Genomic DNA, 26,920 nt, shown 5'->3' with positions numbered 1-26,920 from the left:
AAAAATCACATAAAAGCGATTACCATCTCTAGTGGCGGTTCTGAAGGGTCCACACACATCTGTATGTATGAGATCCAACAAACCTTCACCCCTAGCACAAGTGCTAGTAAAAGGTGACTTTGTCATTTTTCCGAGTAGACAAGATTCACAACTATCATCCGACTTTAGGTCAAATGATTCCAAGACTCCATCCTTTTGGAGTTGGCCTATGCGTTTCTTGCTTACATGTCCAAGCCGACAAATGCCATAAGGATGCTTTATCTAAGCTAGTGGAAGAATCAATACACAATACATTATTTCCTAAGTTATCTAAAATAGATAGAGTTTCATACACACCATCACATGGTAATGCTTTAAAATAAAGTACACTATTATAGAAAACATCAATACCACCACTTTTATTATCAAAATAAAAGGTGAAACCTTGTTTATAAAATGCATGAAAGGAAATAATATTTCTTGCCATTTCTGGTGAATAACAACATTTATTCAAGTCTAATGTAAACCCACTATCTAGTAACATGGAATAAACTCCAATCTTGGTGACAGGTGAAACTTTCCTATTCGCCATGATTAGGTTTATCTTTTCGTGCTCCAAATCCTCACTTCTTCTTAGTCCTTGCAGATCAGAACATATGTGAATTCCACAACCTGTATCAAGGACCCAAGACTTAGAATGAGGTGAGTTATTAGACAATATAGTGTATATACCTGTATGGTTGGGTTTTACTTTCCCATCCTTAAGATCTAGCTAGTATTTAGGGCAGTTTCGCTTCTAGTGCGACTTTTCATGGTAATAGAAGCATCCAGCCTCATTAGGGGTAGCAAATGGAGTGACAAAACTTTTCTTGGTTTTGCTTGAAGATGAGCCTTCAAGGGTCTTACCCTTGGTACCCTTAGAAGGGTTCTTTCTCTTCTTACCTTTGCCATGCCCGATTACCAGGACACTAGTCGCAGTAGGAGTAGGAGGTAGTAACACCCGACTTACCCTTAAGACTACTTTCTGCAGTCTTTAAGAGTCCTTGAAGTTTACTAAGTGTAACTTCTTCCTTATTCATGTGGTATGTCATTCTAAATTAATCATAACATGAAGGTAATGAGTGCAAAATGATATCTATTTCTAATTTCTCAGGAAATTCAACATTCCGTTTCTTTAAGCGATCCACAAATCTTTGCATTTTCTGCATGTGAGTCGTGTGGGACTCATTGTCCTTCATTTGGGTGGTTATCATGGAGGAGATTATTTCATACCTCTCTTGATGAGCACTTTGATGGTATCGCTCCATCAAGTCCATGTGCATCTCAAAAGGGTAATAGTCCTCAGAGGAATTTTAGAGGTCAGCTGTCATTGTGGCAGTCATGATTCATGCTACTTTGGTAGCATCCCTTTCATGTGCCTGAAATGCATTAATCTTCTCTAGGGCAGCAGTTGACTCATCAATCTCCTTTAGCTCCCTATCAAGAACATATTCTTTGTCCTCATAGCGAGTGACCATCCTGATGTTTCTGATCCAATCCATAAAATTGGATCCATCAAAGATGACTCTCCCACAAAGGTTCATGAGAGAGAAGGAGCCAGTAGGGTTTGAGTCAAAAGCATTGTTTTTGGAAGACATCTGAAATGAAAGAATAAGTTTAGATTAGATTTCAGGATATTCCTTAATAAAGCACCCAAATGCTATATTAATTCTAGGACCCAACACAATATTTTATAACTTAGAAGAGGGATGCCGTAATCCAAGCTATAAAATATTTGAAGGAAGGTGAATGACGATTCACCAATTTCCACCAAAAAACGGAATGAATCTTATTAGGTTTTAATTGGTTTAGAAATTCCTAGGTTCTTTGAGATTCATTGAACTTCTCAATGGCATGTTTCAATCTTGAGTGTGCCCTTCAAGTTTTGTGACTGGGATGCCGAGGATCACAAAACAAGGTGTGAAGTAACCATGCAAATTACTTGGTACACTTAATGTATTACCCCTCAATCGAAGTGCCGGCTAACCACACATGCTCCAACGATACTATGATAAACATTATGTCACCCTTTGCCTACCTTGATAAGTCCAAGTTAGTGTGTCGGTTAACCACACACGCTCCACTAACGACTTAATCAAAGTGCAAAGTGTAATTTCATGGATTTTCACCTTATTCACATTTTCCTAAAGTAACTAAGATTGGGAATTAATAAATGTTTAGTTACTTTAGTATATCCATAATATTTATTATGAGAATTTATAAGTCCTTGTCATACACGTTCGGCTAACGACCCTCCACCGATCAAGGAAGCGGTGGGTGAGAGTGGACACCCATTAAGTTGCCGTTTTATAGGCAACAACCTTATACCCCCTTATAGACCGGCTTCGTGAATGAGGCGTACTAGCGGTGAGACGACTTGATCTTATACATATACAATTATTATTCACTTATAATATTATAACGTATAAGAGTTGAATTTTAATATTTAAATTCTAAGGGTTGGAACTAAAGTTTTAATTATGACTTTACTTGTTCCAAAACTTGAGGGCAAGTTTTCTAAACTTTCAAAACTTTTCATTTCTCATAACTTATGATTTTAGTAGAGTATTAAAATGAAGACTCTTCATTTTCATAACTCTTGTGTTCTTTCAATGGTCTTAATTCAAGTGTGACTCTTGGTTTTCCATAACTTGAGGACAAGTTATGGACTCCATTAAAACACATAATGATCAAGAATTAACTAACATGGAGGTTACAAATAATTCCTATGATCATCTAAATTCATAAGTTCAAGAAAATGATTATCAAGAATTTCAAGAATCATAACAAACTTATATAAAACTTGTAATTTTTTATAGTAGCCATTGAAAATGAATTAGCTGAAACATTACACCAACTAAATCACGTTTTAGAACACCAAAGCAGTTTAGGGTAATGTTTCTAGTCCATTTCCAGTAGCATACCTCAAAAATCTGGACACTGCAGCCTCTACTCGTCGAGTGCATTAACAAACTCGACGATTAGCATGCATTTCTTCATGGACTCGTCGAGTCCTCCCATGGACTCAGCGAGTTCATACGTGCAGTGAACAAAAAAATTTGTTTTTCATCTTTTTGCATCAAGTATCAAACAAACAAACCTGGCTCTGAAACCACTGTCAAGTTTTGAGCATTCTAACACTCCTATGGTGTACATGCAACCCTAGAAACCTTGGATCTATATTTGACTAAGATACATGAAAAATGATTTTCCAAGGTTCATAATCCTATCTAGCATACATGGGGATCTTTTACTCTAATAGTTAGTAAGAATTACATACCTCTTTGTAGCTTGGATTCCTTTGAAACCTTGTGAGCCTAGCACCTAATGTGTGATGCCTCAAATGCTTCACACAACACCAAGTACACTTGGAATAAACTCTAAGAGAATAAGAACACTTGGATTTTCGGCTACCATGTAAACCCTAATTGTTATGACCTTTCGTTTCCATGACCCATGGGTGATGTAAACTCTAAGAGAATAAACTCTTTCATTCACTCTAGTGGCCGAAAATGGTGAATAATAGCTTCTTTATATAGTATGTTACAATTAGGCTTACACCATGTAAACCCTAATTGTTATGATCTTTCGTTTCCATGACCCATGGGTGATGTAACTCCCATGGAGCATCTTATGGGTTTAACCCAACTTGATAATCCATGCAGCCTTAGCCCACTATATAAGTTATGGATGATTGACACAATCAACCCATATATTTAATTAGTCTTCTTTTGATCACATAATTAATTCCAAATTAATTATTGATCAATACTAACTAAATGTTGTTATTCTTATTATTAATATATTAGAACTTATAATATATATTAATAAACCATAAGTGTCTTTTTTCTCTCATTTAGTCTATCCAAGTGCATGATGCCATGCAACCCAAATGGACCATGCTGGGTCGGGTCAAGTACATACCAAATATAGTTATGGACTTAGACATTATATCCAACATATGAAACTAGGGTTAACTAGAGAATGGTTAAATTAATGTGTGAGCTTTTGTGATAAACCATCAACAAGAGGTTAATTGAATTACTAATTTAATTAGCTAATCACATGTCTTATTTAACCTGAATAAATAAACTAGCGAATTTATTAGTTTAATCACTTGATCATTGCTTAAATTAATTTATTTTCTAAGTATTGGTAATAGCGAATGTGAATCTAATCACCTTAGTCAGTAACCAATATCAATTAATCCATTGCATTGCCATAAAATTAACCATATGAGTAAATGAATCGAACCTAAACAGAAACCCTTTTGATTATGTTATTCAGTTGATTTTTACTTGCTTTTAGCTATTAGTTAAGTGTTAGTTAAATTTTAGTTAAGTTTCTAGTCTTGCAAAACTAGAGAAAACCCTTCTATTTTACTAATTGTTTTACATAATTCTGGTAGTTAGATTAATTTTCGTTCCCTGAGTTCGATACCCTGCTTGATAATTTATACCACCAATTGATAGGTCCACTGCCTTTTGTGTGTCAAATTCATAATTAAAAGTAGGATAAAACTTGTGCATTCCACACACATCAAGTTTTTGGCGTCGTTGCCGCGGAACGGTTCAAAAATTTATTCTAATTTCTAGTGTTATCGATCCTTTGTGTGAGATTTATCTTGCACAAAGTTACTGCTTTAGTAATTTAGTTATTAGGATAAGATTTAAAGTTTCCCAGTTTCTATAATTTTAGTTAATATTTTTTTATGTTTTTGCCTTGAACTCGCCGAGTGCACTCGAAGCTACTCGGTGAGTCCATAACTGTTTTCCAGTTTTTTTTATTATTTCTTTTTGTCCCTTTTACGTGTGTTTTTTGTTTTAATTTCAAGTTTTGCATGACCCGAGGATCCAACACACCCCTAGTTCCTCCATACGAAGATCAAAAATCCGCTCTTAGGAAAAACAAAGACAAAGTTGTAGAAATCTCTAATCCGCCAAAGAAATCACATTTCAAGGACCTTAAATCAGTTTTTGGAAAGAAGACAAAAAAAGGCAGGAGAGTCTAGCAGTCAAAAGATCGAAGAAAGCAAATTAGAGAGTTTTAAAGATAATACAAAAGAAGCCGAATTTGAGTATGATTACGAATCCAAATCCGAAGAATAAAGCGACTTTGAAGGCGAACCCGCTAACAGCATGACTAACATCGATGAAGTTCCCATGGGTGAGTGGAAGAAAAGGATACGTGACGATACCGGCCCGGGACTCGTGCAACCCATCATTCCCGCGACTTCCACTTTCGAACTAAAAGGTCACATACTTGCTGAACTTAAGGAAATCCCTTTATATGGGAAAGATCACGAAGACACATACAAACATTTGGATGAGGTCAACGGTTTAGACGACTACTTCAATGTTCCAAATGTGTCTCACAAAACCGTTTTGCTTCGTATGCTTCCAGTCACATTCAAGGGAGCTGCAAAGGATTGGCTGAAATCACTCGCTCCAGGATCCATCACTAAATGGGCTAAAATGAAAGAAGACTTCATAGACCAATTTTTCCCTCCTTCAAAGATAACCAAGTTGAAGAAAGCCATAGCCAACTTTGAACAACAAGATGGAGAGTCACTATATGAGGCATGGGAATGGTACAAAGGATTAATAAGGAATTGCCCCCATCATGATCTAAATAGTCATCAAGAAGTCTCCATTTTCTATGATGGAGTCAACGTAACAACTAGCCAACTCCTTGGTTCGCAAGGACCTCTCACAAAGAAGCCACCCCTGGTGATCAAGGAACTAATTGAAGAATTCTCTAAGCACTCTAGATAATATCATAACTGAAGAAATGACTTGACTCGAGGGGCGGTGAACTCTATTACTGATGACATGGATGAAATGATGGAAAAATTGGAAAGCATGGACCGAAGATTGACTAAGATGGACCAATCCATCTATGCCATTAGAGTGGGATGTGAAAATTGTAGAGGGCCCCACCTTACTAAAGATTGTGACCTTGATGAGAATGGGAACCGGAAAGTACAAGTATGCTATTCAAGTTGTGATAGATTTGATGACAATTGGCAAAAACCCGAGAAAGAATGGCTACCATATCATGAGTACAAAAAGACAAGAGAGGAAAAATATAAGCAAAAAGATAGAGGCTTTTATCAAAAGGAGGAACCAGTGCATGAAAAGAAATCAGATTTGGAAGACATGCTTAAAAGATTTGTGGCCGCATCCGAGAAAAGACATAATGATACCGATGCTTCAATCAAAGATCAACAAAATATGTAGAGAGAACACCAAATTATGATGAAGGATCAACAAGCTCTGCTTAGGAATCAGCAAGCATCCATTCTCAACATAGAAAAGCAGTTGGGCCAACTCGCACAACAAGTGAACGAGAGAAGACCGGGTGCACTTCCTAGTAATACCAAAAGTAACCTAAAAGGTGCACATATAAGTATTGTGACAACTAGGAGTGGGAAGATTACAACTCCTTTGGCCCCTATTCAGCAAGAAGATCCTAAGCTGGTGCAAGAGGAAGAAGAAGAACATGAAAAATCACAAATTCCCGACCCGACTCGCCGAGTCGATGTTACGGACTCGATGAGTCCCCCACCTGAACAGAAAAGCCTGCCTCCTGTTAAGCCATATCAGCCTCCATTGCCATTTCCAGCCCGAGCTAGACAAGAAAAGAATGAAGTTGATTACCAGAAGTTTCTGGAACACATAAAGGCTCTTCAAATTAATATTTCATTCATAGAGGCGGTCGCTCAAATGCCTATATATGCTAACTTTCTCAAGGAGCTTCTAGCTAATAGAAGGAAGATGGAATAGGTAAAGAAAGTGGTCCTAAATGAGAATTCTTCAACTACCATGTTGAACAAACTACCTAAGAAGAAGGGTGACCCGCGAAGCTTAACATTGCCTTGTCAATTCGGAAACTTAGCTACCATTTATGCATTGGCTGATTTGGGGGCAAGTGTAAATCTCATGCCCTACTCATTCTTCAAGAAACTAGATCTTCCGGAGCCAAGGCCGATTCGAATGGCAATTCAACTAACAAGTAAAATTGTCGCATTCCCAAGAGGAATATGTGAAGATCTATTGGTGAAGGTTGATAAGTCTGTGTTCCCCTTGGACTTCATAGTATTGGACATGGAAGCGGATCCTCAAGTCCTGACCATAATTGGAAGACCTTTCCTAAACACCGTGAGTGTAATAGTTGACATGAGAGACTCTAAATTTACTCTTCGAGTTGGAGACGTGTAACATCCGGATTTCCAGGTATGACAATTTGAGTATTTATTTTTGAGATATGAGTGATGGGTTTTGAGCATTCTAACACTTCCTAAGTGTACATGCAACCCTAATAAACCTTGGATCTATTTTTGTCTAACATACATGCAAATAATTATTTTCCAATGTTCATATCCTATCTAGCATGGCATGCGGAACATTAATCAAATGAAGCTAGTAGAATTAATTACCTTGTATTTGTAGTTGATTGCTTGGAGTTTTATAGCCTAGCACCAATAGTGTGGATGCCCCAAATGGAAATCCCAAATCACCACAAACTTGGAACTGTGAGAGAATAGTCACAACTATCTTGAAATCGGCCCTCTTGCTTTACTCACCACAACTAGTATGATTTCAAGAACCAAAGTATCCTTTATATAGTGTGGTGGATTAGGGTTACATCCATGTAAACCCTAATACCCATGTATCTTCATTTCCATGAGATCCATGGGTTAAAGCTCCATGGAGTATCCATGGACTTTCCATGCAAGCCTAGCCCATTCCAAGTAAGCATTAGCCCACACTATATAAATATAGAAGCCCATATTTAATTAGTAATACTTTTGATCTCTAAATTAATCCTAGATTAATTATAGATCAATACTAATTAAATAATATGATCTTATATTAATATATTAGAACTTATAATATATTAATAAATCATAACTTGTACTATTCTCAAAAGATTATCCATAAATTGTTCGGGTGAAGTGCAACCCAAATGGACCATGCCGGGTCGGGTCAAGTACATACCAAATATAGTTATGTACTTAGACACTATATCCAACAGTCTCCCAATTGGATAAGTCTAATAACTATAGTTGCAAGTATGACTTCAGGAACCGATCAACAATCGTAGCTCTTTAAACTCTGTTGAACTAGAACGCGCCATTTTAGATAAGTGATCATATAATCCTTTGTTCTAGATATCAGCCGGACAAACACATGGAACATGGTCTTACTTATTGTCCAGCATTTGTTTCCCAATTTCCGATTTGTTTGACATAGAACTTAACTGAACACATCAATTTAGTTCTGACCGGGCCCGGTACATAAGTCAAAACAATATCATCGAGGGGCCTATATATCGCTTCTAATCCTAGAAGGAACAAATAAACTTCGACTCATATTTTTGTTCTACCACTCATTGAATTATACACAAAAGCACGTTTTATAACATCGACTTACCAATGCGTTTTCGTACAATCAATGCATAACCAACTCGTAAGTAACAAATCATATCTCTAGGTTTGAAGACTTGTATGGCTAACAGAACCCTAATAGACTTTATCTTGGCCATTGGTGAAAAGGTCTCATCATAATCAACTCCCGGAGTTTGAGAATAACCCTTGGCAACCAGTCGTGCCTTATAAGTGTGTACATTACCATCCATGTCGGTCTTCTTCTTGAAGATCCATTTGCACCCAACTACCTTACGATCAGGTACATTGTCAACCAAGTTCCAAACTTGATTGTCATGCATGGACTGTATCTCGCTATCCATAGCCTCTTTCCATTTAGCAGCCTTAGGGCCTGCCATGGCTACCGTTTAGCTGTTAGGCTCATCCAGATTTACTAGTGTGTTATCATTGATAAGTGTCTCACCTTCTGCAGTAATATGGAAACCATAATAATGCTAAGGTGCATTCCTAACTCTAGTGGAACGCCTCAGAGGTATAGATTTTTCAGTTGGCTCAACAGGAGTTTCTTCCTCAGGTTGAGGGCTAGGGTTTGAGGTTCCTTCTTCACTTGACTCTTGAAGTTCCTCAAGGTCAATTTGCCTCCCACTGTCTCCTTGACTCATGAATTCTCTCTCTCTCGAAAGAATCATCTTCTTGCTACAAAGACCACATTATCATTGGGTCTGTAGAAGATGTAGCTGAAAGATTTATGTGGGTAGCCAATGAAAATACACCTTTCGCTTCGGGGTTCGAGCTTATCATGAGTCTCGTGTCTCACGAAAGCCTCACAACCCCTAATCTTGATGTGGTCTAGATTGGGAACTTTTCCAGTCCACATCTCATGAGGTGTTTTGGCAACCTTCTTTGTAGGGACTAGATTAAGGATATGGGCGGCAGTCTCTAAGGCATACCCCCAAAATGAGATTGGTAGTGAAGCTCGACTTATCATGGAACGAACCATGTCCAACAAGGTCCGATTGCGCCTCTCAGCTACACCATTCAACTGTGGTGTCCTGGGAGGTGTCAATTGTGAGACAATCCCACATTCCTTAAGATAGTCAAGGAACTCAGTACTAAGATACTCATCACCTCGATCGGATCAAAGCATCTTAATGTTCCTACCCAATTGATTCTCCACTTCTTGCTTAAACTCTTTGAATTTCTCAAGGTTTTCTGACTTATGCTTGATTAAGTAGACATATCCATATCTACTAAAATCATCAGTGAAAGTCACATAAAAACAATTAGCATATCTTGTGGCGGTTCTGAAGGGTCCACACACATCCGTGTGTATGAGGTCCAACAAACCTTCACCCCTAGCACAAGTGCCAGTAAAAGGTGACTTTGTCATTTTACCAAGCAAACAAGATTCACAACTATCATCTGACTTTAGGTCAAATGACACCAAGACTCCATCCTTTTGGAGTTGGCCTATGCGTTTCTTGCTTACATGTCCAAGACGACAATGCCATACAGATGCTTTATCTAAGCGAGTATAAGAGTTAATATACAGTACATTATTTCCTAGATTATCTACAACAGATACAGTTTCATACACGCCATCACAAGGTAATGCTTTAAAATAATGAACATTATTAAAGAAAACATCAATACTACCATTATTATTATCAAAATAAAAGGTAAAACCTTGTTTATACAATGCATGAAAGGAAATAACATTTCTTTCCATTTCTGATGAATAATAACACTTATTCAAATCTAATGTAAACCCACTATTTAGCACTAAGGAATAAACTCCTATCTTCGTGACAGGTGATGCTTTCCTGTTTCCCATGATCATGTTTATCTTTCCCTGCTCCACATTCTCACTTCTTCTTAGTCCCTGCACATCACAACATATGTGAATATCCCTTTAGACCACTTTTCGCGGTCTTTAAGAGTCCCTAAAGTTTACTGAGGGTGACTTCTTCCTTGTTTATGTGATATGGCATGCGGAATTGATCATAACACGATGGTAAGGAGGGAAAAATGATGTCTATTGCTAACTCCTCGGGGAAGTTCACATTTAGCTTCAGTAAACGGTCCACATACCTTTGCATTTTCTGCATGTGGCCCGTGATGGGTTCACCATCCTTCATTCGGGTTGTTATCATGGAGGAGATTATTTCATATCGCTCTTGACGAGCACTCTGATGGTAACGGTCCATCAAAGTTTGGTGCATCTCAAAAGGATAATAGTCCTCATAGGACTTTTGAAGCTCGGCTGTCATGGTGGCCATCATGATGCGTGCTAATTTTGTAGCATCCCTTTCATGTACCTCATAATCAACAAGCTCTTCAGGAGTAGCAGTTAGCTCGGGTACCTTTAGCTCCTTGTCGAGAACATATTCTTTGTTCTCATACCGAGTGACCATCCTGATGTTCCTGATCCAATCAGTAAAGTTGGATACATCGAAGATGACTCTCCTACAAAGATTCATGAAAGAGAAAGAGCTAGTAGGGTTAGAGCCAGAAGCATTGTTATTGGAAGACATTTGAAAAGAAGAGGGAATAGATTAGATTAGATTTAGAGATAGTCCTTAACAAAACACCCAAATGTAGTATTAAGGCTAGGACCCAACACAATATTTTATAACTTAGAAGAGGGATGCCGTAATCTAAGCTATAAGATATTTGAAGGTAGGTGAATGACGATTCACCAATTTCCACCATGAAAAACGAAATTTTAATTAGGTTTTAATTGGTTTAGAAACTCCTAGATTCTCTTAGATTCATTGAACTTTCTTCGATGGCATGTTTCAATCTCGAGTGTGCCCTTCAGGTTTTGTGACTGGGATGTCGAGGATCACAAAACAAGGTGTGAAGTAACCATGCAAATTACTTGGTACCCTTAATGTACTACCCCTCAATCGATGTGCCGGTTAACCACACACGCTCCATCGATACAATGATAAACATTAAGTCACCCTTCACCTACCTTCTTAAGTTCAAGTTAGTGTGCCGGTTAACCACACAAGCTCCACTAACGACTTAAACAAAGTGTAAAGTGTAATTCCATGGATTAGCACCTTATTCACATTTTTCCTAAAGTACCTAAGATTGGGAATTTATTAAAATATTTAGTTACTTTATAATTATCATTATATTTTTAATGAGAATTTATAAGTCCTTGTCCTACCCGTTCGGCTAATGACCCTCCACCAGTCAAGCAAGCAGTGGGTGAGAGTGGACACCCATTAAGTTGCCATTTTATACGCAACAACCTTATACCCACCTTATAGACTAGCTTCGTGAATGAGGCGTACTAGCGGTAAGACGACTTTGATCTTATATATATATATATATATATATATATATATATATATACATATATATATATATATATATATATATATATATATATATATATATATATTATTAACTTATAATATTATAAGTATAAGGGTTAAATTTTAACTTTTAAAATTCTAAGGGTTGGAACTAAAGTTTTTAATATGACTTTACTTGTTCCAAAACTTGAGGGCAAGTTTTGTACACTTTCAAAACTTTTCATTTCTTGTAACATATGAGTCAAAACTTTTCATTTCTTGTGTTCTTTTAATGGTTTTAATTCAAGTGTGACTCTTGGTTTTCCATAACTTGAGGACAGGTTATGGACTCCATTAAAACACATTATGATAAAGAATTAAACTACCAAGTAGGTTACAAACAATTCCTATGATCATCTAATCTTCATAAGTTCAAGAACATGAATATGAACATTTTAAGAATTATAAATTACTCATAAATATTGTAATTTTTGATTATAGCCATTGTAAATGGATTAGCATAAACATTACACCATCTAAAACAAGTTTTATAACACCAAAACAGTTTAGGGTAATGTATCTAGTCCATTTCCAGCAGCAAAAGTCGAAAATCTGCATTCTGTGGCTCCTACTCGTCGAGTGCACGAACCTACTCGCCGAGTAGGATCAAGATACACATGAACTCAACGAGTCCCCCCATGGAATCGGCGAGTTCATCAGGCAGACAACAAGTTTTTCGACTTTTTCCAATATTCTGCATCAAGTATCAAACAAACAAGCCTAGGCTTTGATATCACTGATGGGTTTTGAGCATTCTAACACTTCCTAAGTGTACACATAACGCTAATAAACCTTGGATCTATGTTTGTCTAAGATACATGCAAATAATTATTTTCCAAGGTTCATATCCTATCTAGCATGGCATGGGGAACATGAATCAAATAAAGCTAGTAGAATTACTTACCTTGTATTTGTAGTTGATTGCTTGGAGTTTTAGAGTCGAGCACCAATAGTGTGGATGCCTCAAATGGAAATCACAAATCACCACAAACTTGGAACTTTGAGAGAATAGTCACAACTATCTTGAAATCGTCCCTCTTGCTTTACTCACCACAACTAGTATGATTTCAAGAACCAAAACCTCCTTTATATAGTGTGGTGCATTAGGGTTACATCCATGTAAACCCTAATACCCATGTCTCTTGATTTCCATGAGATCCATGGGTTAAAGCTCCATGGAGTATCCATGGACTTTCCATGCAAGCCTAGCCCTTTCCAATTAAGCATTAGCCCACACTATATAAATATAGAAGCCCATATTTAATTAGTAATACTTTTGATCTCTAAATTAATCCTAGATTAATTATAGATCAACACTAATTAAATAATATGATCTTATATTAATATATTAGAACTTATAATATATTAATAAATCATAACTTGTACTATTCTCAAAAGATTATCCATAAATTGTTCCGGTGAAGTGCAACCCAAATGGACCATGCCGGGTCGGGTCAAGTACATACCAAATATAGTTATGGACTTAGACACTATATCCAACAATGAGGAGTGACTCGACAAGTTGACGCCTCAACTCGTCGAGTAGGGTCGCGACTGATGACTCAGATTAATGAAGGGACTCAACGAGTCAGTGTGTCGACTCGACGAGTCAGCAGTGTGGACAGAAACCCTAAATTTGTGGGCCTGTGACCTATTTAAAGGTCCTTATGGCCTTCATTTGCGGCCGCACACACACTTGAGAGACCCTATCGAACCAGAGAGCATAGAGAGAGAGAGAGAGAGAGAGAGAAAAGGGGGATAATTACATCACTTTGTTGAATTCCTAAAAGGAAGAAGGAGGGGTTTCGAGCTAGGCTGACTTGAGGGACTCAGATCTTCTACCATTTCATCAAAGGTTGCTACTTGAGGTATGAATCCATGCTTATTTTCGTATGAATAGTAGATCTCTTGAACCTAGGGTTTCTTTACCCGCCCCCCCTTTTGGTTGAGTTATGGAGTAGGTGGAGTCCCTTTGAGGCATAGACATTAGATCGGATTAACCCAGCTTTATGCAGTCATATGGGAGTATTGAGCTTAAGACACCATTATAAAGCTTATTTTATCAAATAGAGCTAGATGTTTGGTGCATGGACATCAAGATTGAACCTTTACATGACTTTTGGGTGCTAGGAGGCCATATCTATTAGTTAGAGAAACAAATCTGACCTCAGAAGGTCAAATGAGTAACGCCATGAAGGAAACTCACCGAGTCCATGAGAGGACTCGATGATTCGGATCGGGTTGCCCCGCGATTCGTGACTAGTGGTAACCTGTTGAGTTGAGAGGTTAGCTCGACGAGTCGAGTGAGGCCTTAGGAGGAGTCATAGGACACGTATGAACTAGCCAAGTCACCCAAGTGCGCTCAGCGAGTCTAGTCAAAGTTGGACCGTTGATTGTCACACCCCCAAACCGGAACGGAGGAAACGTTGGGGGGCGGATGACTTCATGTGGTAGCGTAACAAATGAATACATAGTAAAGAAAGCAATACAACCATCATATATGTAATTGAAAGTTTACATTGTTAAAAGGTACATGTTCAAAACCAATTACAATATGATGCCAAAATATGAATTTAAACTGGCGCCGCAGCGTCTCTTCTTCAAAAGCTGTTTGTTACCAGTAATTACTGAATCCCTGGGACATACAAGTAGTTTTGAAAGAGTAGATCAGCATTTAAGCTGGTTAGTTTCATAAGTATTTAATGACAATGTTTGTATGAAATGAAATGTTTTGTTTTTGTTTGTTTGTTCCTAGAAAATCCCATATTTTCTACTAGCATAAATGTAGCCTTCTATCAAGACCAATGTTTGTTTCTAGAAAATGTATGTATGTATAAAATTTCCAATACGTCTGGAAAACCCCGTAAATCAATGTATTTTTAATACCCCATGTGAGTTTTATAACTATGCTATTGACTCGGATTGCCTATACACAACGTTCTTCAGGCGTTGGAATGTTCTGACGTTTGTCACCCCAAATGGTGTACTGTAGCTAACAGTCAGGGCGCGGGGTTGTCAAGCCCGTATAGATCTATACACAAACACCAGGCTCCCCCTCCAAGGGATTCTGGTATATAATACATGACTTGAAATGTGTACTCGAACGTACATGAAGTTAATGTCTCAGAAAACTTAGTATAAAAACAGATTTACGTGTTAAAATGTTCGTTTGATATTGTATGTGAAAGTGACTTCTTGAAAAAAATGTTTCTAGTATGTAAAAGTTTGTAATGTTCTCGTAAAACTATACCTATTATAGTTTTCTAAAAGTGTGACTCGTTTGTTTAGAAATCCCTAGAAATATGAATCACTTGCTATGGAAGTATAAATTTTTATAGTGTCTAAGATGGACACATATACATGCAGTCTAAGCAGAGTGTTTGATTTACACTCATATAACTACATTTTTCATTTCAAAAGATATAATGTTATCGTGATATATTTTGCATATGAAAGTTTCCCTATAAAGGTTATAAATCACATATGATTCTGTTGATAAAATGTGTATAATGAAACTTTATATAACACACGATAATAATCGTGTGTTTTACTTGTATTCCCCCCTTGAAAGCATATAAAAGCATTTATAGAACATTTAAAAGGTTAATTAAGGGGTATGAACTCACTTGAAAAATCGGAAAAGGGCGAGATGAAAACCGAGCAGAACTTCGACTCGAGAAAGCGGATTTTCTCGGGATTCTCTGGAGCACAAAACGACCTTCGGGACTTGAGCAAGGTAACCGGGGCTTCGGGTTAGCATGGGCACGGAAAACGAGGCAAGAACGCAAGAAAGTTGGGAGAAATTGAGCCCTTTCTTCGGAACCCTCGCTGGGCGTACTCGGGCGTCACGTATGAGCGCATCCTCGACTGCTTCGGACTCCAGATGGGACGGCCTAGCTTTGCATAGGGCGCGACGTGGACGATCTGAGGCCTAGGCCTCGAGTACGTTGGGTGTACGAGCGTACGCTGGGCGTAACTCGGCCCGACCTGATGACTCCTCCTTCGGATAATACCAAAGTTTATTAATAAAATTTATATATTAATTATTTAATAAACTTCAATAATTCATATCTTCTTCATACGAACTCCGTTTTCGACATTGTTTATATCTACTCGAAGGTGAGACTACGCTCTACAACTTTCGTTTAGATTCCGTTGGCAAATTTTGAAATTATTTTTATTATTTATTTTTAAAAGGTCGCGGTAAGAAAATTTCGTTAGAATTTCATAACTTCTTTCTGTGACGTCTGTTTTTGCCAGACTTTTTACCATTGAAATATTATTGTCGAGTCCTTCGATTCTCGTTTAGGTCATTCCGACCAAAAGTCGCTCGATCTCCGTTTTGAGTTTTTAGCTGTCTGTCGCTAAGCCGAACTTGGAAAAATCATAACTTCTTTATACGAAGTCAGATTTGGGCGTTCTTTTTATGTACGATCACGGTTTAATGACATCAAACATAGTAGGTAATTATTTAGAGACTTTTTGGGCTTTTTATTTTCAAAGTTAGTTTCATTATATCAAAACTGGTTACAATAGTTGACTTTTTAGGTAATTACATAGAGTTGAAATATCGGGTTGTCACATCATCCCTCCGTTAGAGGGAATTTCGTCCACAAATTTGAAGTAAGAAAGATACTTGTGAATCAGAGAAAAAGATGAGGGTACTTTTGTTTCATCTGATGTTCGTGTTCCCATGTAAATTTAGGTTCTCGCTTGGCGTTCCAGTGAACCTTCACGATGGGTACGCGACTTTTTCACAAAGTTTGTGAAAAAGACACTTTTTCACAAAGTTGAGGCTCTCGTTTATCTCGATCTCTCCGAGTGGAATAACAAGAGTCTCATGATTTCTATCGGTTCTTCCACAAAGTTTGTTTGACTTCTCGGTCCATGATTTCTGTCGGTTCTTCCACAAAGTTGAGGCTCTCATTTATCTCGATCTCGTCGTGTGGAATAACAAGAGTCTCATCGGACATACATTTTTTCAAGTTTGAGACATGGAAGTTTGGATGTATGTTACTAAGTTCATGTGGTAGATTAAGCTTGTAAGCTATAGGGCCGATTCTGACGAGAATCACGAAAGGCCCTACGTATATTGGATTTAGCTTTCCACGCTTTTCAAAGTGTATTAAGCCCTTCCACGGTAAGACCTTCAATAGAACGTGATCTCCTACCTGGAATTCCAAAGGTTTCCTCCTTTGGTCAGCATAGCTTTTCTGTCGGTCTCTAGAGGCTTTCAACCGTTCGCGAATCTGAACGATCTTCTCTGTCGTTTCCCGTATGATTTCCGGACCTGTGAGAGTGCTTTCAGGAACTTGTCCTTTAGCTAACTGGGTGTCGCCAACTTCAGTCCAGCACAGAGGGGACCTGCACTTACGGCCATAGAGGGCTTCAAATGGAGCAGCTTTTATGCTCGTATGATAACTATTGTTGTATGAAAATTCGACAAGGGGTAAATGGATGTCCTATGCCTTTCCAAAGTCAATCACACAGGCTCTCAGCATATCTTTCAAAGTTTGTATCGTTCTCTCACTTTGCCCGTCTGTTTGTGGATGGTAGGCTGTACTCATGTCTAGTCTAGTCCCTAGGGAACTTTGTAGTGACTGGCAGAACCTTGAAGTGAATCTACTATCTCTATCGGAGGGAATGGATATCGGAACACCATGCAGTCGCACTATTTCCCTTATGTAAGTTCTTGTAAGCCTTTCCATCTTGTCAGTCTCCTTGATTGGTAAGAAATGCGCGGATTTGGTCAATCTGTCGACGATGACCCATATGGTATCGAGTCCACCCGTCATCTTGGGCAACTTGGTTATGAAGTCCATAGTAATTCATTCCCATTTCCATTCCGGTAACTCCGGCTGTTGTAGTAATCCTGACGGTTTCTAATACTCGACCTTAACTTTAGCACAAGTAAGGCATTTACTTATGAAGGTAGCAATTTCTGCTTTCATGTTAGGCCACCAGTACAGTTTCTTAAGATCCAGATACATTTTATCTGAACCTAGGTGGATGTAATATCTCGTGTTGTGTGCTTCGGCCATGACCACGTCTCTGAAACCACCATGTTTCGGTGTCCAGATACGGTCCATGAGATAATATGCTTCGCCACTCTTGATTTCTAGATTCTTTTCCATTCCTCTCAGGGATTCACCCGCCACATTTTTAGGTTGCAAAGCTTCCAGTTGAGCCTCCTTAATTTGGGTGGATAAGTGGGAATGGATAGTCATAGTCAGAGATTTGACTCTCCGACTAGTGTATTTTTTTCGACTGAGGGCGTCAGCTACCATATTGGCCTTGCCAGGATGATAACGAATTTCACGTTCGTAGTCATTGAGTAACTTGACCCATCGTCGTTGTTGCATATTGAGCTCCTTTTGATCGAAAATGTGTTGTAGGCTCTTGTGATCGGTGAAAATAGTACTCTTTGTTCCGTACAAGTAGTGTCTCCAGATCTTTAGAGCAAATACTATTGCTCCCAACTCAATATCGTGTCTTGTATAGTTTACTTCGTGTGTCTTAAGCTGACAGGAGGCATAAGCAATAACCTTCCCTATTTGCATAAGAACACAACCAAGTCCTTGGTTTGATGCATCGCAATACACTACGAAATCTTCTATCCCTTCGGGGAGGGATTGTATCGGCGCGATGCACAAAGCCTGTTTCAGAATTTGGAACTCCTTCTCTTGGTTTGCTTCCCAGTCAAAGGCCATGCCTTCCTAGGTCAATGTAGTGAGAGGTTTCGCAATGCTAGAGAAGTTCTTTATGAATCTGCGATAATAGCCAACGAGACCTAGAAATTGACGAATCTCTGTAGGTGTCTTTGGTGCCGACCAGTTCTCAATGGCCTTAATTTTGGAGGGGTCCACGTGTATCACCTTCTCGCTAACAACGTGGCCCAAAAATTCGGCTCTTAGAATCCAAAATTCGCATTTAGAGAACTTCGCATAGAGCTTCTCCGAACGTAATGTTTCTAAGACTTTTTGTAGGTGCTGACTATGCTCTTCCTTACTTCGGGAGTAGATAAGTATATCATCGATGAAGACGATGATGAACTGATCCAAGTAAGGATGGCACACCCTATTCATTAGGTCCATGAATACTGCTGGTGTGTTGGTTAATCCGAACGGCATCACTACAAATTCGTAGTGTCCATAATGGGTTCGGAAGGTTGTCTTGGGAATAACCCCTTCTAGTACGCGTAATTGGTGATATCCGGATCGTAGATCTATCTTCGAGAAGTAGTTTGCTCCTTGGAGTTGAACAAATAGGTCGTCAATGCGGGGCAGAGGATAACGATTTTTAACTGTAAGTTTGTTCAGTTCTCTGTAGTCGATGCACATGCGGAACGATCCGTCTTTCTTCTTTACAAAAAAGACTGGTGCTCCCCAAGGTGAGAAACTTGGTCTAATAAATCCCTTTTGGTGGAGTTCGTTAAGCTGACTGGAAAGTTCTTGCATCTCTGCTGGTGCCAGACGATAAGGCGATTTTGCTACTGGGGTAGCCCCTGGAACTAAGTCGATTCTAAACTCGACTTGACGTTGCGGTGGTAATCCCGGTAGTTCTTCTGGAAAGATATAAGGAAAGTCGCGTACTTCTGGAATGCTCTTAATATCTTTTACTTCCTGACTCATATCGACAATGTGTGCAAGAAATGCATGATAATCCTTTCGCAAACACTTTCGAGCTTGGATGCACGAAATGATGCGAAGGTTTGTACTTGATTTGTCGCCATATATCACTAATGTTTCGTCGTTAGGGAGACTAAGACGAACTTCTTTCTCAAAGCACATGATGTTGGCGCGAAGAAGACTTAACTAATCCATGCCGACTATGACGTCGAAATTTTTAATTTGGACCGGCATGAGGTTGATTGGAAAAGAATGACCGTCTAAACTTAATGTACAGTCCATGTATATGCAGTTAGTGTTTTCCATTTTTCCATTTTCCATCTCTATAGTGAATGATTTTTCTAACTTGCTTGGTTTATGTTTAAGTAAGTGAATAAAGTTTTGACTCACGAAGCTTCTCTCCGCTCCACTATCGAACAGTATGAATGCATATGAATTATCGAGAAGAAACGTACCAGCAACTATTGTAGGATCAGCTACGACTTCTTCGTGGCCTATAGTCAACACTCATCCCACCCCGCCGATATTTGCTGCCTTTGGGCAGTTTCTCTTCTAGTGGCCCACCTCGCCATAATCATAGCAAGCTCGGCCTACACCAGCATTGGGAAATTGAGTGATTGGCTTTACGGGGTCTTTGTAGAAACGGACAATGTGTCCCTTTTTGTCGTAGCTGGAGCAATGCATTTCCTGACAAGGTCCAAGGTGATGGTAAGTGCATTTGGCGCACTTTGGAAAATTACCCGCATATGGCTTTCATGGGTAGGGATTTGTTGGAACGGTGGTAGGTACAGTAGCAGCATTCATTGTAACTAGTTGTTGTTTCTTCAAGGATTCTTGGGAAGACCCACCCTTCCCTTTATTCCATCCTCTCTTCCTGTTATTGTTGTTGTTTTTTCCATTTTGTGGTTCTGGTGTAGAAATTGCCGAGTTCTGATGACTTCTGTGATCGATGAGAGATTATGCTAGCACTTTGGCACTTTCAAAAGTGTCAGACTTTGAAGCTAACACGCTCGACTGAATTTGGGGCGATAGTCCCCAAATGTATCTCTCTATTTTCTTGCTCTCAGGAGCAATCATATTCGGGCAAAGGATTTCCAGATCACAAAATCTGTTGGTATAAGTTGCTATGTCGGTACCAATCATTCCGAGCGTCCAGAGTTCGTGCTCGAGTTTTTGAATTTCTCCTCGTGGACAGTACTCTCTCATCAGCATGGTTTTTAAGCTCTCCCAGCTTATTGAGTTCGCCACTATCAGAGTAAGTACCTTAATGTGGCCATTCCACCAAGTTAAAGCTCTATCGGTAAGCATGTAAGTTGCAAACTTGACTTTGCTGTGTTCGGGACAGGAGCAGATTTCAAAGACTGATTCTGTCCTTTCGATCCACTGCCTCAGAATCATCACACCACCAGTTCCATTAAACATCCGGGGTTTGACGTTAGTAAAGTGCTTATAGGTGCATTCTCGGGATTGCCCATGACTCTCGCCATGGTTGGATGGATGTGTGCCAGTTCCCGAGCCAATAGTAATCGAGTTATTGATCTATGACATGGCAGTTGCTACAGCTACGGTGACTGCTGCTTGGAACGTGGCAACATCAAATTGAGGAGGTGGAGGTGGTGGTGGTAGAGGTGCTTCCCCACCGTTGTTTCGTCTCGGGTTTCTACGCGGAGGCATCCTTCAACTATAGGTTGAAAAGATAAAGATAAGAATTCCATAGCATAGAAAATGAATGTGTCTCATGAACTAAATTGCTATAGTTCAACAACAGATGATAGTATGAGTCTCAAAGATAAAAGAATGAAAGTTATTTGTAAGATTAGAATACGAAACAAGCATACGGTTTTTCCATAACATTTTAAGGATCGAACGAAATACTCAACGTAGTAATAATAGTGCCACTTATATTAATATAATAGTTGATACGACGATCACGAAATTTTGACCCCTATAAGGGTTTTCGGTTACAAAGTTTAAGGAAAATAAAAACTTTTAGCCGAGGTCCTAACTTATAACAAAATTGACGTAGGTTGCGCTTGGAGCTTGACTCCGCATCCGATTGCTTCGATTCCATAAGATGCCTATCGAAGGCGGCTTGTTGTTCCCTCAATTCGGCGAGGGCTGCAATCATTTGCGCTTGGAATGCCTCAGTTTGGAATTGGGCATTGTCCTGAGCTCTGTCCAGCCTACGGATGTCGGAAGTGTGAACCTGTACTTCCACGTTGACTTCCCGAATCCGGCTAGCTTGAACTCCGGATTGGTAGGACTGGTTGGCTAGTTTGCCCACCATGACTGGGAGTGCCCGATCGGCTGAACCTCCTCCGCGGACATCGTAGAAGTATCGGCACATGTCGTAGGGAGGGCATAGACTTTGTTGTTGGCTCCAATGGTGGAGGTGACTTCCCCAAACGGGAGTCGGTCCTTGAAAGTTCTTTACGAAGGCGGGAGGTTGTGCGGGTGGTGGGTTGATCACTTCCGGCTCTGAATCGGTACCGGAGTCATCCTCTTCGTCCAATTCTATGGGTTCCTCGTCCTCCTCGGGATCCTCTTCGATCCATCCCCCGTTGCCTTGGTTGGGATAGTAGGGGTCACCGGGGTGGTGAAATCCAGCCATTTGACTGTACGAGAATAGGGTTATAAGAATTGAATAATGTTTGGAACGTGTAAGACTAAACATGCATGATAAGTTATTCTATGTAATAAATACTCCTATAGTATTTAAATTCGTGTGTTTGATTCTCATGATGTTTTGGTAAGTTTTGACTTGTTGCTCACTACGAGCATTCCTCGATATACATTGGTCCGATCTCGAACAAATATAGTTGATCATGCTATATTTGTCCCAAATCTGATTACATATATCGAGTCTTAATCGTAGTGTCCAACTTGTCTAAATACTTTTTGTATAGTTATAATCATGAAAATAAGTTGTTGTATGCATGTATTTGTACTTAATTGAACTAACAATTTAAGTTAAACGAAACGCAGCACAGGCGTAAAACAAAAAATGTTTTATTAGAGAGTATTAGTCCCTTAGACATTTATAGTTTGTATATCTTATGTGGTTCGATATACTTAGTTCACTATAAACATTGCTCTGATACCAATCTGTCACACCCCCAAACCGGAACGGTGGAAACGTTCGGGGGCGGATGACTTCATGTGCTAGCGTAACGAATGAATACATAGTAAAGAAAGCAATACAACCATCATATATATATATATATATATATATATATATATATATATATAATTGAAAGTTTACATTGTTAAAAGGTACATGTTCAAAACCAATTACAATATGATGCCAAAATATGAATTTAAATTGGCGCCACAATGTCCCTTCTTCAAAAGCTGTTTGTTACCTGTAATTACTGGATCCCTGGGACATACAAGTAGTTGTGAAAGAGTAGATCAACATTTAAGCTGGTGAGTTTCATAAGTATTTAATGACAATGTTTGTATGAAATGAAATGTTTTGTTTTTGTTTGTTTGTTCCTAGAAAATCCCATATTTTCTACTAGCATAAATGTAGCCTTCTATCAAGACCAATGTTTGTTTCTAGAAAATGTATGTGTGTATAAAATTTCCAATACGTCTGGAAAACCCCGTAAATCAATGTATTTTTAATACCCCATGTGAGTTTTATAACCATGCTATTGACTTGGATTGCCTATACACAACGTTCTTCAGGCGTTGGAAAGTTTTGACGTTTGTCACCCCAAATGGTTACTGTAGCTAACAATCAGGGCGTGGGGTTGTCAAGCCCGTATAGATCTATACACAAACACCAGGCTCCCCCTCCAAGGGATTCTGGTATATAATACAGGACTTGAAATGTGTACTCGAACGTATGTGAAGTTAATGTCTCACAAAACTTAGTATAAAAACAAATTTACGTGTTAAAATGTTCTCGTAAAACTATACCTATTATAGTTTTCTAAAAGTGTGACTCGTTTGCTTAGAAATCCCTAGAAATATGAATCACTTGTTATGGAAGTATAAATTTTTATACTGTCTAAGATGGACACATATACATGTAGTCTAAGCAGAGTGTTTGATTTATACTTATATAACTACATTTTTCATTTCAGAAGATATAATGTTATCGTGATATATTTTGCATACGAAAGTTTCCCTATAAAGGTTATAAATCACATATGATTCTGTTGATAAAACGTGTATAATGAAACTTTATATAACACACGATAATAATCGTGTGTTTTACTTGTAATCTCCCCCCTTGAAAGCATATAAAAGCATTTATAGAACATTTAAAAGGTTAATTAAGGGGTATGAACTCACTTGAAAAATCGGAAAAAGGCGAGATGAAAACCGAGCAGAACTTCGAATCGAGAAAGCGGATTTTCTCGGGATTCTCGGGAGCACAAAACGACCTTCGGGACTTGAGCAAGGTAACCGGGGCTTCGGGTTAGCACGGGCACAGAAAAAGAGGCAAGAACGCAAGAAAGTTGGGAGAAATTGAGCCCTTTCTTCAGAACCCTCGCATCCCTTTTTATAGGGTGTGGGAACCGCCTCAATACGCTGGGTGTACCCGAGTACGTTGGGCGTACTCGTGCGTCACGCATGAGCGCATCCTCGACTGCTTCGGACTCCGGATGGGACGGCCTAGCTTCGCATAGGGCACGATGTGGACGATCCGAGGCCTAGGCCTCGAGTATGCTGGGCGTACGAGCGTACGCTGGGCGTAACTCGGCCCGACCTGATGACTCCTCCTTCGGATAATACCAAGGTTTATTAATAAAATTTATATATTAATTATTTAATAAACTTCAATAATTCATATCTTCTTCATACGAACTCTGTTTTCGACGTTCTTTATATCCACGCGAAGGTGAGACTACACTCTACAACTTTCGTTTAGATTCCGTCGGCAAATTTTGAAATTATTTTTATTATTTATTTTTAAAAGGTCGCGGTAAGAAAATTTCATTCGAATTTCATAACTTCTTTATCTGACGTCTGTTTTTGCCAGACTTTTTCCCGTTGAAATACTATTGTCGAGACCTTCGATTCCCGTTTAGGTCATTCCGACCAAAAGTCGCTCGATCTCCGTTTCGAGTTTTTACCTGTCTGTCGCTAAGCCGAACTTGGAAAAATCGTAACTTCTTTATACGAAGTCAGATTTGGGCGTTCTTCTTACGTACGATCACGGTTTAATGACATCAAACATAGTTGGTTACTATTTAGAGACTTTTTGGACTTTTTATTTTCAAAGTTAATTTCATTATATCAAAAGTGGTTACAATACTTGACTTTTTAGGTCATTACATAGAGTTGAAATATCGGGTTGTCACAACGGAGTTGATTTCAGTTGACCTTAGGGTTGGTGAAACTGATTTAAGAGAGGTCAGTGAGGGGAAGATTAGTCTTCTACCCATTCTTAGAGAGTAGAATGTAAGGAGTGTATTGATTAGAGATGTAATCATTTTGATAGGCAGAGGCTAGATCGGGGATTCGAGCACGAGAGTTTTCTAGACATCTTATGAGGTGAGCCTTCTCACTATACATTACCTAGAGTGGTATCTATGTGCAGACCGGAGGGTCTTATGTGTTATGTGCTTGCTTGAGACTGCGTGCATTGTGATTTATGTATGCTATGTGGTATTAGACGGGGCCGGAGGGTCCAACGATTTAGACCGGACCAGAGGGTCCAACGATTTAGACTGGACCAGAGGGTCCAACGATTTAGACCGGACCAGAGGGTCCAACGAGCTAGACCGGACCAGAGGGTCCAACAAGCTACAGGGCTGGAGGGTCCCGCTAAGACACATTGACTGGAGGGTTTTACCGAGTTATAGCGTTGATTGGCTTATGTGTTTTATGTGGTATGTTAGGGAACTCACTAAGAAATTATGCTTACCATGTTATTTGATATGTGTTTCAGGTACGAGCGAGGATCGCGGGAAGGCGCCGACATGATTTGTACAAACTGACAAAGCATTTTTTAATTAAGATTTTGGGATATGTTTTACCGTGATAACATTGATACACTTGAGTTTGAGATGATTTATATGAGATATGTTATGTTAGGAAAATGAAACATTGTTTTAAATTTTCACGTCGTTACAAGACGAATCTGTTACTTTTGGGGTTCATCAAGCCATGAAGCATCCAAGGAATAGTGATGACACAACATTCTCGGTTGATATGTTGGAAGAGTTAATGAAGGAATGGAACGAGTCCACCGTCACCATTGAAGAAGAATTTGATGCTGAAAGAGACATGTTGGAAATAGAGAGACCGCTCGAGGAAGGTGAGTATAATCATCTAATCAAATACTGAACACTGGACTCGCCGAGTAGCCTCGACCGACTCGACGAGTCCAGTCGTAGAAAACCGAACAGTCGAGGATTTTACCAAGGACTCGACGAGTCCCCTCACTGGACTCGATTTTTTTAGCATCCAGAATGGAAAAAATGAACTTAAGGCACTACCAGATCACTTGGAATACGCATTTCTTGAAGATAGCCAACAAAAACCTACGATTATAGCTGCTGATTTGGCCAAACATGAAAAAGAAAGTCTTGTGAGTGTATTAAGGAAGAGGCAAGGTGCTATAACATGGAAGATAACCAACATCAAGGGGATTAGTCCAACTTATTGTTCCTATAATATTAAGTTAGAAGATGGAGCTAAACCTGTAGTTTAACGCAAAAGAAGACTTAACCCAAATATGCAAGAAGTTGTGAAAAAAGGAGGTGGTTAAACTACTAGATGTCGGAATCATATACTCTATCTACGATAGCCCATGGGTAAGTCCAGTGCAAGTGGTACCGAAGAAAAGGGGAATGACGGTGGTGGTCAATGAAAATAATGAGTTAATTCCAACAAGAACAGTCACCGGTTGGCGCGTTTGCATTGACTACATAAAACTAAATGATGCCACATATAAGGATCACTTTCCATTGCCATTTATCGATCAAATGCTGAAAAGGCTCCCCGGTCATTTATATTATTATTTTCTTGATGGTTTTTCGGGGGAATTTTCAAATTATAATCGACTCGCAAGACCAAGAGAAGACCACTTTTACATGCCCAAGTGGAACATTCACATATAGACGCATGCCTTTTGGGTTATGCAATGCACCAGCTACATTCCAAATGTGCATGATGGCCATTTTTCATGATATGATTGAGAAGTTTATCGAGGTATTTATGTATGATTTCTCAGTATTCGGGTCATTTTTTGACGATTGCTTATCTAATTTGGACTCGATGCTAGCTAGATGTGAAAAGACAAATCTTTTCCTTAATTGGGAAAAGTGCCACTTCATGGTGAAAGAAGAAATTGTGTTGGGTCACAAGGTTTCAAGGAAGGGGATAGAAGTGGATAGAGAAAAAATGGACACAATAGTTAAGTTAGCCCCTCCAACAAATGTAAAAGGGGTAAGGAGTTTTCTTGGCCATGCAGGATTTTATTATCGCTTCATCAAAGACTTCTCGAAGATCACTAAGCCTTTGACTTAACTACTCTTGAAGGATGCTCCATTCGATTT

General features: G+C 39.0%; 2 protein-coding genes and 1 non-coding gene across 3 annotated transcripts; 2 read left to right on the top strand and 1 right to left on the bottom strand.

The window, feature by feature from the left end:
- Positions 1–5,540: 5,540 nt before the first annotated feature.
- Positions 5,541–5,647, bottom strand: LOC111912789 (small nucleolar RNA R71). The gene has a single exon (XR_002857356.1). It is a non-coding gene; the product is annotated as a small nucleolar RNA R71 (small nucleolar RNA).
- A 628-nt stretch (positions 5,648–6,275) lies between these two features.
- On the top strand, positions 6,276–6,803 carry LOC111912785 (uncharacterized). Its single transcript, XM_023908509.1, has one exon. The coding sequence runs from the start codon at positions 6,276–6,278 to the stop codon at positions 6,801–6,803; it is 528 nt and encodes a 175-aa protein (XP_023764277.1).
- A 39-nt stretch (positions 6,804–6,842) lies between these two features.
- LOC111912784 (uncharacterized) lies at positions 6,843–7,238 on the top strand. The gene has a single exon (XM_023908508.1). The coding sequence runs from the start codon at positions 6,843–6,845 to the stop codon at positions 7,236–7,238; it is 396 nt and encodes a 131-aa protein (XP_023764276.1).
- Positions 7,239–26,920: the final 19,682 nt, after the last annotated feature.

The sequence above is a fragment of the Lactuca sativa genome, chromosome 5, assembly GCF_002870075.4.
Source record: "Lactuca sativa cultivar Salinas chromosome 5, Lsat_Salinas_v11, whole genome shotgun sequence".
NCBI lineage: Eukaryota > Viridiplantae > Streptophyta > Magnoliopsida > Asterales > Asteraceae > Lactuca > Lactuca sativa.
The sequence above is the reverse complement of the archived record's forward strand: the minus strand, read 5'-3'. Positions and strand labels throughout refer to the sequence as shown.

Bases quoted from the DNA above. Each gene is read 5' to 3' on its own strand.
- LOC111912785 (XM_023908509.1), top strand. From the start codon at position 6,276: ATGAAGGATCAACAAGCTCTGCTTAGGAATCAGCAAGCATCCATTCTC.
- LOC111912784 (XM_023908508.1), top strand. From the start codon at position 6,843: ATGTTGAACAAACTACCTAAGAAGAAGGGTGACCCGCGAAGCTTAACA.